This window comes from Oryzias melastigma, linkage group LG13 (genome assembly GCF_002922805.2).
Source record: "Oryzias melastigma strain HK-1 linkage group LG13, ASM292280v2, whole genome shotgun sequence".
NCBI classification, from domain to species: Eukaryota; Metazoa; Chordata; class Actinopteri; order Beloniformes; family Adrianichthyidae; genus Oryzias; species Oryzias melastigma.
This window is the reverse complement of record NC_050524.1, coordinates 15086766-15098676: the sequence shown is the minus strand read 5'-3', so window position 1 is coordinate 15098676 and position 11911 is coordinate 15086766. Positions and strand designations below refer to the sequence as shown.

The 11911-nt window shown below is 41.6% G+C and overlaps 1 protein-coding gene across 1 annotated transcript; it reads right to left on the bottom strand.

The window, feature by feature from the left end:
• Window positions 1–8230: 8230 nt before the first annotated feature.
• On the bottom strand, window positions 8231–10419 carry LOC112149085 (alpha-(1,3)-fucosyltransferase 4). The gene has a single exon (XM_024276546.2). It carries the CDS (start codon window positions 9945–9947, stop codon window positions 8793–8795), a length of 1155 nt encoding a protein of 384 aa, XP_024132314.1. The 5' UTR covers window positions 9948–10419; the 3' UTR covers window positions 8231–8792.
• Between the last annotated feature and the right edge of the window lie 1492 nt (window positions 10420–11911).

Below are 11911 nucleotides of genomic sequence, written 5' to 3'. Positions count from 1 at the left end.
TCCTTCATCAGAATAGAGCGGTGAAGGAAACAGATATTTGAAGTAATCATGAGTTATTTATAGGCTAGAGGTGCTACGCTAGCTTATGCAAAGTTGGACGCCATATTGGAATGATTGAGATAAGTGTTTACTGCTGTGCTACAATTGTACAATCAGAGCTGGAAAAACAAGAAAGTGACTTTTCACGAGTAAATTATTATTAGAACTTATGGAAAACATTTTAGGAAGATCTGAGTGAGTTTATTGTCAATAATGAACGTTTAGGCTGATCTTGTAGCACTTTAGGGTTTGCACTATTCCCAAGTTTTCCTGGCAGGACCTCCGATCATTTTTGTTTTATGGAGGATGACCGTGGTATTTGTATGTGTTCAACCTCAGATTAAACCAGACGACCTGCTGGTAAGCAGGTCATCTTTTGAGGCTTTTGAAGCTTTTGATAGGGTGGGATCTACTTGTGGGTCCACTTGTGAATTTGTCCTCCGGCTGTGCGTTACAACTAGCTCCAGCTTGATGACAACAAGCAGGTGCAACAGCGGTCTGCAGCGATGTCAGCTATCCACAGACCCATTTACAAACACGGGCCGAGGAGGCTAACAGTTTGTGTAAATCTTAATCTGTGTGTAAATTTGAACAAAATCACAACCTTGCATCAGGTATGTATTGCCTTTCCCATATAATATTTTATTTATTTGTAGATACATTTTGAAATGTTGTTCATCTGTTGCACTTTGTACAAAAACATTAATACCGCAAACTGTTTTTTTCTTTTTAAAATCCAACCAAAATTGGGTATTTTTATGGTCATTTAAGTCAATTCCTGGGGGCCGGATCCGGATCCGGGTAATTATATCAGATCATTTTATTTTATTATTATTAATGGCCCGATGTCATGTTGTGCTTAGTTCCAACTTGTATAATTTTGACAAAATATATTTTTACGGAGAGTACAAGATTTAAAGTTATTTGAGGTTTAAGTTACATTTTTAAAGTTTAAAAAACATTATTTTTTTATGTGTTCAATAAATGTTTATCCTGTTCGTCCCACAACTTAATGTATGCTTTGGATTTTGGACCCCTGTGCGCTTGAGTTTGACACAAATGTTTACTGTATCTGCTAAGGCGTATCTCGATGTTTATGGACCATTCCAATATAGCGTCAATCTTTAAGTATCTTGGATAATTATGACAGGTCCTTTCTAGCAATATATTTCATTGTTTGCACCCTTGACCTTTTACACCAAGCTTGTTCTAACTGTAGGTGGCAGACATGCACTGGTAAAAAATAGAAAAAGAAGAAGAAGAAGAAGTGGAAGCCCCTCCCTGTTTGTCCAGTGTGAACACCATGAGCTAAATGTGGATCCTCAAATATTACTGAACACACGTCACAAGTTCAGTGTTAAAGTAGTATCAAATGGACATGAAGAGGCATAGATTCTACACACACTCACCAACTTCTGCTAAAAAGGTTAAAATATTCCTCAACTTTCATCATCCAAGAAAACACAGATACCTTAAGTGACGATGACTCAGCTGGTTTTTGCTGAACTGTTTTACTATATCTAGGCTTCTTGTTTACACCAACACAATGATGAGGTATTTTCTTGTTTTTAGACAACAGGTTGTCCCAAATCTTTCTTGATTAAAGGTGTTGTTAACCCTTTAACACAGGAGCTGCTGTGTTTATGTTCTTTGATTTACTGTAACTTTTCAACAGTTAACACGATCGACATCATTTCAGTAGATTCTAAAGGAGAAAAGCGGCGTCACGCCGCTTTTCTCCTTTAGAATCTACTGAAATGACGTCGATCCTGTTAACGGTTTGAAAGTTATGTGTCACCGGTGACACCTCATATGTTAATATGACACATTCTCTGATATTTCTTTGAAAGTTAAGGCAGTCTGCTGCTCTCCTTTACCTTTTTTTACACTCTGGCAGTGATTACACACCACACGTCTTCCTTCCTAGCGGAACCTTGTAAAATCACACGTGAGCACCTATTTCCTCTATCAGACGCTGTGCTAGCCGCACATGCAGAGCTGACTTTTGCCATACGGTTAGCTCATCAGAACCAGAAGATAAGTGTGGTTATGTATCACTGTCATACTCCACCCAGGACTCCTTATGCATCCTTTTTTCTGTCTCCTCGTACACCCTCTCCCCTCCTCCTCTGCTGTCTCTTTCGCTCTTGTTTTTCCTGTCTGCTGAACAGAGACGTGTTGATATGAGGCCCGCTTTCGCGGCCTCAAGGGAACAAATCTCTGGTGCTTTTGATCAGCTGCAAGATCAGACATGTCCACCGCTTCCCCCCCTTGTGTGCACTCCACCGACTGATCATGCAGTGTGGTGCAAGCACAGACAAGCAAAGAAGCTCACCCACACATGTTCTCGTTGTTAATCATACAAGCACGGGCATGTTACGCCGTGGAGGGGCCTGCGTGTTGGTCCTTCCCACTGTGGGGTGGCACGTTGGCTGGACACAAGGGAGCAGGAGTGAGATGGTGCATGCGATTTCCCCTCTCTTGCCCTTTTTTTTCCTGCTTTTGACAGTAAGATGGATGATTGCAATCACAGGAGCCATCAGTGAGACAGAGTGGAGGTCTACGGGGCAGCGAGACACAGCCATGGGAAACCAGCCGTCAGATTAATGCGCCACGCTGCCATGGGAACAATGTGCTGTTTATTTGTCTCGGGATTTTGTTGTTTCATATGCATTTTCTCCTCTCTCTCCCCCTCTGTCTGCAGCCTTTTGATGTACAGAACATGAGGGCTTCCTCATTAAACGCCGGCTTTGCCAATGGGAAAACGAGGGCCGGTGTTTATGTGTAAAAAACAGAGTAGGTCCACTGAAAGTTAATATGTCTCTTCCAACCAGCACAATATGTCACATTTCATAGTGATTACACTAGTCTCTTTGATCTCCTGGGAGAATGAGAGGCAGATTGTTCACTGCACAGTGGACGGATGTTTTTAAGAGAAACATCTGTTGCTGTACAAATGAGATTACTGTGTTTCTAGCTGGGGGCCCTGAAGGTTATGAATGGCACTTGTGCTGACAAGGGGGGTCTGGCAGAGAGCTGAGAAGGATCTTTGTAATAAGCTGTTGATGGTAGTTAAGAGGTTTAGATCAAATGAAGTTTCTTTAGCTTAAAGGGTTTTGATTAATACTCACTTGCTGAACTTTATCACCTCCTTTGGTATTCCAGCATTCTGTGCTCACCTTGTAGCTAAGCAACACCTTATTCTCTGTAAACTATGAGCCTGGAGTGATTTTTCATCGTGTAAAAACAAAAAGTATTGTGATTTCCTTTAATTAATAGTGAAAAATCAGCATTTTAGATCCACTAAAATAAAAATTGTGTTTTGGTGTTTTTAACATGTTCTTGTGGCCTTTGTCTCATAATGGAGGACATGATTAAAACTGTGTTTCTGAGTTTTTCTTTATTGAATGGGTCAGGATCAGACAAAAACCCGTGATCTGTCCTGGATGAGCCAAAGTCTCTCTGCTCCACTCCAATACTAATCCATTAACATTTTCCTCATCTGAGTTGGCATCCAGGGATCAAAACTTTACTGCTGGATAGCACCGATATTGCTCGCTGTTTTTGTTGCACCGCTAATGTTAGGTTGGGGTTGTCAAGGGGTCTAAACTAGTGGGAGAGTGTGTAAACAAAGAGTTGATGGGATATCAGCAGAGGCCAACTTATGCGTCGACTGTCCCGCCCACAACTCAGGGCGTATTCAGACTGGATACATTTGGTCCTGGACCAGGAACCGCTCTCTGACCCGGTTTGTTTCCAATCAAACTGAACTTCGCTTCGCTCTGAAATTCTTCAGTCTGAATACAAAGTAAATGAACTGAACCAAAATGGCCACCGTAGCCGGTCATTAGCGGACAAACTTGGAGCAACGATGCAACAGCAGCTCATTAAAATGTGGTTTAATAAATGCAGGCTCATTAAAACAACTGATTCACATTGCTACTCATTTATTGCTACTGTTAGCATACCTTGTAGCCGTAGCGTCCTCAGTAACCACCTTGCAGTAGCCTATGCTTCCACCGTAGTAAAAAATGTTGATACTGGCCTTCATACAGACGTTCATCATTGATTAGTTAAATAAAAAGTTTGAATAAGTTAAAATCCTGGCAAACTGCAGCATTTTCATCTTTCTCTTTTTGTTTTGACCCGCCCCCATAACAGCTGGCCAATGACTGAAGAGATCTTTGGTCATATGGTTTTGTTTACCAGCTTTGGTAAGAAACAGAAATCTCCCAGTAGACCCCAGACCAAACACAAGGTTTAGAACTCAATCCAGAACAAATCATTTTTCCAGTGTGAATACACCCTCAGAGGCAAATTTCTTAATACAGGTTTTATATTTTGGCCAAAAACTGCATAATCATAACTAAAACAGGGAACACTTTTACAATAGAAAATAATACAGTTGGAGTGACTATAAAGCTGAAGATTTTAACATTTGATTGCTAGAATTCATAGCTATCTAGAGGAGTTCCTGAGAGAAAAGCAAGACACTCCCACCTCTCGTTCTTTCTGGGTCAAAGACCTTGAAGGCTTTGGGAATTATCTGCTCTTGATAAATGAAATCAAACCTGCATATCAGAAATGCATATTTTTACAGACAAAGCGACTCTGTACTGTAGCTTATATCATGAAACCAAATCACATTTTCTTAAACTGAAAATGTTTTGGCTGTGTACTAAATGACAAACCACAAAAATGAGAACAACATTTTGGAACACCATGGCCAGAAAATCTGTCTTTTAACCTCGCTTTTATCTCAGCAATCACTTTATAGCAGCCCTGACAATCTGAACTAATCTCTTTTGGCTGTTTTGCCTTGGAATCAAAAACAAATATTTAACAGCATTTGCTTAAATTAGTGTTTGCTTCACACTGCAGTGTTCTCATAAAGTTTTACTTTGTCTAATGATTTACAGTGCTCGGATTTTCCTAACGTCATGTTTTTTCCTCTAGTCTTAAAATGATCTTGAGCAATAGTTCAGGCTTTTTGATTGTTTTTTAAAGACTTTATTTTTCTTTGTGAGTGGCTAAACTCACATCTATGGTTAAAAAACTAGCATCAAAGTTTCTTTAAACCTTTATGAACTTTTTTCAGCTTCTCCACCTCCTCTTTTTTATTTATTAATGAATAATATGAATAGCTGTTTACATTTTTTGGATATGTCAGCTTTTATGGAGCAGCTCCACTAAATATTTACTTAAGAAATTAGAAACATTGACCATGAACTTTAATCTTAGAGTAGGAAACTGGGCATTGTCTTTATTACCAGTTTAAATATTAACTTATAATAAGGTTTAAAGTGTGTTTTACTGGTGTCAGTCCATATTTTTGGTTGCAGATAAATTAGACCAGACTAATATTTCAAAATATTTAGATTTCAAATTTATGGATAAGTGAAACACAGTAAACATACAGTTTTACATACAGTAAAACTGCAACTACTAAGTTGATATTTTTATAATTTAAATTTTTGTTTTTAACGCTTTCTCTGTTTTATGTACATCAAATCATATCATCTGTGACCACAAGAGGCAGTGCAGCTCCATGAAGCATTTAATGCATCCAAATATGAGCTCAATGAGCTGAAGCATCTTCTTACACCTCTTCTTTCTTTTTTTTAAGGGGTGGAGAAACAGTGGAACAGTCAGTCTGCTTGTATGGAGGTGGTCCGCTGTGGTTGGCATGAGTCAAGGTGTTGAGTCGTGTACTGGAATCAGCAGAAACACCTCCAGCACTGAAGGCTTCAATGTTTATCAATGGGTTCAAGTTGCAAACAGCTTCATCTGTGATTATAGTTTTTATGTGGGAGTTCTTTTTTTATCCTCATCTCAAATATCATTAATAGTTGGTGTATTATGCTGCCTAGAAGCAAAAAAAAAAAAAAATTCCAAGAAGCAAGTGCCAAAAAGCTGTCAGACAGTGCTGCAGAGCCTGAGCTGTGCAGGACTTCCCCGCACGAACGTCTTTGCAATCACCTGATCATCAGGTAAATAATAAGGAGTGGTCTTCGCTAAGTAAACTGAGTAAACCCAGCTGTGCCCAAACAAAAGGCAGCGTTGCTTACTCATTACACAGCGTGCCATTCAAATGACACGTTGCAGAAGAAAAACAGGTCAGAGCAGTTCAAGGAAAAACAAGCTCCTGTGAATACAGGATCAGTAAATGTGTCTTTCCCAGAAAATTGGAACAGGATCTTCTGGGAACAGGAATCTGCTTCTTCTGGCCATCTAGGAAAACTGCTGCAGCAGGAGGGGAATTTTACTAGTGGTGTGACTTAATTGATTCATTTTCCTACAGTCCAACCAGAGCGATCTGTTTGAGGCAAGTTGTCAATCAAATCAGCTGATTATAAAATCGTTTGAAAATTAAATAAACTGATTATGTCAACATTGGAAAGTATCATTTGGATTGAAGCCCAGATGGTTTATTTTACCATAATGTAAAAACCACCAAGTGCTAGTAATTTGTATTGTTTTGATGTGGAAAAACAACAGTGAGCTGAACTTTATGAAGCTAAAATGTCAATGGATTTATTATTTATTCTTGTTTACTTTTTGTTTGTATACAGATTTAATCTACACTAGATTATCTTCCAAGAAATACAAGTAATCTGGAAACGTCACTTGCTCAAGTTTTTATCTCTGAGTCACACTGGTTGAATTTTTGACTAAAGATGTCCTGGATTGATTTTAGATCAGTGAATCAGATCGTTCAAAATGAACCAATATTGACTGAATCGGATCGACAACTACATTTTAAAACAGTGATTTACGTAGGGCTACTGTGTTATATTAATTTTGAGTAAAATAAAGGTGGCTTGATTTTTTTTAGAGGTCCCACTCCTATCCTTTTTTGACCTATTTTAAAAGCATTTCTACTGGTCTTTAATTATGATTACGGAGAAGTCAACAAATTTCATACAACCCTTGCACTAAAAATGTCCCTACAAATTCAGATTGGGCCTTGAATTCTTAACATTAATGTTGTTTAAATGGGGACCGTTAATAAAATGAAATGCCTTTTCACTCCTAGATAAGCATTAAAAAATAATTCATTCACAACGCTGCGCTGGACTCCATGTTATTGTTCACCTGGGGCGCCCAAACTGCTATGTCCGCCACAGGACAGGACTGTTGGTGTGGAGGGAGCCTGCTTTCATTTCCTATTATACCTTTGTTTACACTTTATCCCACAAGCTTACAATCCCAATCTAACAATAGCGGTGTGGCAAAAATGGCGAGCAATATAGGAGCTATAGTGTACAGTTTTGAGCGAAATGCCAGCTCAGAGGCAGAATGTGTTAATAGATCTATTTTTGCTGGGGCTGCCATGATTATTTGACTAATCAACGACTAATCAACTATTAAAAAAGTCAAGGACTAATGTAATAGTCGATTAGTTGTTAGTTTATATTATATGAAGTCTGTGTGTTGGAAAGTTGGAAGTTTTAATGGCAATATCCTAGCTTTTTGGACTATTTTGGCTTTTATTAAGGTTTGTTAGGCTATTTTGGAGTGTAACTAATATTTCAGCTACATGCTAGCTATTTTGGCTAATTTGGGATTTTTTCAGTTTTTTAGGCTATTTTGGAGTGTAGCTAATATTTCAGCTACATGCTAGCTATTTTGGCTAATTTGAGATTTTTTTTTTTTATTTTTTTTTCATTTTTTTGGGCTATTTTGGAGTGTAGCTAATATTTCCACTACATGCTAGCTGTTTTGGCTAATTTAGGCTTTTCCCCCAGTTTTTTAGGCTAATTCAGCATTTAACTAACATTTTAGCTATTAGCTTCAGCGATTTCAACATCTTCAGCTATCAGCACTAGCATCTTCAGTGGCCAAATTCAGCTTACAGCATTCACACTAGCATTATAGCATTATGCATATATCTAATTTTTAGTTAGTTTAAAGTTATTGATGATTAAGATGTGTACTTTACATTTAGTTTGCGCATGACCCGATTAGTCGACTAATCGGAAAAATAATCTTTGTTTAGTCGACTATTAAAATATCGTTTATGGCAACACTATATCAGGATGGAGCAGAGCAGTGGTCTGCTGGTTGTAGTTTATACATAACAAGTACCAGCTTTTTGAAACTGCACTTTTCATCTGCTCCTGATTTACCCCGATTAGAATAAAGAAATATTGATGTCCTTCGTCATCAGAAAAATGCCACAAAAACACACTTTCCATTGGAGTAAACTTGTAATCAACATTAAATTACCTTCATGTTTTATTATTTAGACAACAGTATTGCAATCAAGCAGGATGACAAACAGACAAGGCCAAGGCTTCAAGTGTTATTTTAAGGATGGATGGCCTGTTGTGACATGACCGTCACCCATGTACAGCTTTCTGTTAACAGCAGCTCAGACTGTAGGCTCAGACCCAGGGACTTCTGGGAGTTCATCTGATTATTTGTGCATGGCTTCAACCAGCTTTCTGTCCTTCAGTTTGGCATCTCTTCCCTTCATGTTTTCTTAGGAAAAAAAATAATTAGTGATGATTACTGGGAGCAGTGTGCTGCTCATGTGCAGAAACAGAGGTCACTTTGTATTTAAGGCCACTCAAGTCATTTTCAATGTAAACTTAGAAGCAGCATTGTGATTATCAGAGATCCCTTTTCAGTCTATGGATGATGCTACATGTATCCTTCACATTTCCTTCTTTTTTCATATAAAAAATGTCTCTTTGAGACAGTATTTGTAAACTAAGAATCAGCTTTCAGCAGGTGTTTGGGGGGAGTTTTCAGGAGGTGAACCATCCTGTGAGGTCTGCCACCTCGTCGGTTTGCCCTCTCCTCTTCCTCACCGCCCTGCACGCAGTGCAGTAGTGTTCATCCCAGAAGGTGGGCTGGTGCAGGCTGTAACCCCCCCTCCAGCTCAGGTGCCGCTTCATCCCAGCGGGGTTGCGGCTGAGCATCAGCAGGTACCGGGCCAGGTGGCGCGCTGTGGGGAAGTCCTGTACGTGGATGAAGGCGTCCGGCGGCAGGAAGCGCTCATAGTTCTTCCTGGACGGACCCAGCACCACCGGGACGGCGCCGGCCGCCACGGCGTTCCACAGCTTCTCCGTGATGTAGTCGGTGTGCTGGGAGTTCTCCATGGCCAGGTAGAACTTGTAGCCGCGCAGCAGCTGCACCACGCTGCCGGCACCTTTGGGTATCGGGCGGCCCGCGCTGCCGAACACGTCGATCGGGATGTACCGGCGCAGCTGGTAGTAGAACGCCACGCGCGCGTGGCTCTCGGACCAATTGCTGATCACCCACGACACGAGGCCGCGGCGGTGGGTGCGCAAAGACCGCGAGAGCGGCTGCGCAAAGGGCCCCTGCAGACCCCTGGGGGCCAAGTAACCGTACGGCAAAAAGATGTCTGAGTCTGTCCGGTAGCTCATCGTGAGGTTGAACACCCCCTCCAGCTGCCACAGTCCGTGCGTGTGCGTGGGAGACTCGTAGTTCATCCAGATCCACTTTTGGCGCGGTGGCCGCGGCTCCACCGGGAGGTCAGCCTCACCTACGGCCACCTCCCGGTGATGCACGAGCACGGCGTCGGCCAGCGAGTACGCCCGCGCATCGTCAGTGAGCGTGCACCCTCGGATCTGATACAGCTCCAGACAATCCGGAAGTTGCCGATATTCCCCGAACGGATGAGTCCAGATCAGGAGCGTCACCTCTCTCGCCTCCTCTGAGGGGGACGGTTGCGCAGCAGCGAGCTGCTCCGGCAGGAGGTGCACGCAGACTCCCAGGAGGAGCACCACGCCGACAGCGAGCAGGTACGCGGGGGAGCGCGTCCGTTCCAGGACGCAGACGCAGCATTTCCTCCACAGGGGCCAGTGTGTGCGCCTGGCTGCACTGGGAGGCGCGATGACAGAGAGGGCCGTTGCTCTCCAACGAGCCCACAGTCCCATGGACGCCCCCTGCACCCGTCAGATCCCCCTCAGATCTCTCAGCAGCAACTCGTTGTTGATCCAGGAAGCTCACCTTGCACTTCTCCTCAGTCTGTTCCGGGAACGGAGACAACACAACTGACCCTGTGCACATTGAAACCTGCTGACACACCCAAACCACCGGCTTCAGGTGTTCCTCCAGACGTGGGGATAGAGTGTCAGAAAACACCAGCTTCCTCCTCTTCACGCGTCCTGGTCTAAGGTTAACTTGGCACTGTCCTTGTGATCCAAAAGCACAAACATCCTGGTGCTGCATGGAGCTGCGCTCATGCAGGCGCTTTGACGTGGCAGCGTTAGTCTGGGCTCCAGTTACCTCTGAATGGGCCTTTTGTGAGGCCCTGTTGACTGTCGGAGCGCGTTTCAGGTTCTTTTGGGATTGAGTAAACACTTTGAAGCAGGGTGCGGTGTCCACTCCTTTTACCCCCATTTTCCCCACTTTTAAAGGACATTCTCGTCCACTTCACGTGAAAGTTCAGCTCTAAAAAGCTGTATTCTACAATTTTTAATGCTCAAAACTTGTTAAATCAATATTTTTTGATGATCAGCCCCCCAGTCCTGCACACATTCACTGTTCTCCACTAGATGTCTCCCCACACAAGCACAACTGCCATCCAGCCAGGGTCATGCAGTGTTGGAATTTTTCTCCATGTTTAATTGAACAAATGAATAAACATCTCAGCAGGAAATTAGGGATGCAGCAGCGAGGCTTTGAAAAGGTTTGTCTCGTATGTTTTATTTATTAGATGTGACCCTACATTGCAAAAAAAAGGGCCTCTAACAAAAAATGTTAATAAAGTGACTCACAGGTTTAATGTGATGATCTAACCCAAACAAATACTTGGATTAGAGGAAACGCACTCCATGAGAAAGTGACACGATGCTCAAAAAGGATGCAGCAGCTGTCGGCGTCTGGAGGTATCCTGATGAAAAGTCATGAAAAAATAATGACGAGGCGGCAGGTTTTGGAGAGCTGGCACTGTTTGTTGTGTCTGAGCTTGTGGGCAGGAAAAACACGCCGTGACTGGAACAACATTATTCCTTCCCCACAGACACAGAGTATGTCATGAAGTCTGACTGTGAGACAGAAAAAAAAAGGTAGACAAGAAGGAGTGGGAGGAGATGAAGCACAAGATCTGTGTCCCCACTGAGTCCTCCTCCTTCCTGTTCCATCCATTCACTTTTCCTCACTGCGTGTGCACGTTTGTGTGGAGCTAGTTATCCCCATAAGAGGTTTTGTATTCTTCCTGCATTATTTATCTTCTCTTTCATCTGAACGGTTCTATTTTTGGCCAATCATTTAACGTCTTGCCTGCAGATATGTAGAAAACCTCGTAAGCTCTGTCAGCTAAAGCGGGGTTGATGAAATCGATTAATCGATCTAAGCTTAATAGATCAATCGTCAATCCATGAAAGTAGAGACCGATCTAACACAAAATGCTTAAGTCTGGTAGCTTGATGCTAACGTATTAGGGGATTTACCATAGGATGGCTAATGCTAATGCTCGACCTAAACATACCTTGGTGACTAAATTAACCTATTTATTTACTCACAGGCATGAATTTCTAAACTATTTTAAGAAAATATTTTTACAGTAACCATTTGTGATCTAAAGCATAGTTTTTGCTTATATTCTTCTTCTTCTGGAATAAGGTGTAATGTTAAAACACGATCGCTACCTAGTGGACAAACTGAAACGCCCTCCAAGAGAGGCAGAACAATTGTTGGAGCTTCTCTTAAACTGTATGATATTAACAATCTCATTATAATTTCACTAATAAATTTTAGTCTGTGAACTGTATCAGTGAATGTCTTCAAAATATATAAGCAGATTATTAAAAACAAATGTCTAAATATGTAAACCATGTAAACTCAAAATGTAATTGAATCAAGTTGATCGAAATAATCGAAAAAAAAAAACAGGCTC

What these genes read in the sequence shown, in the direction of transcription:
- LOC112149085 (XM_024276546.2), bottom strand. Translation starts at nt 9,947, where the DNA reads ATGGGACTGTGGGCTCGTTGGAGAGCAACGGCCCTCTCTGTCATCGCG.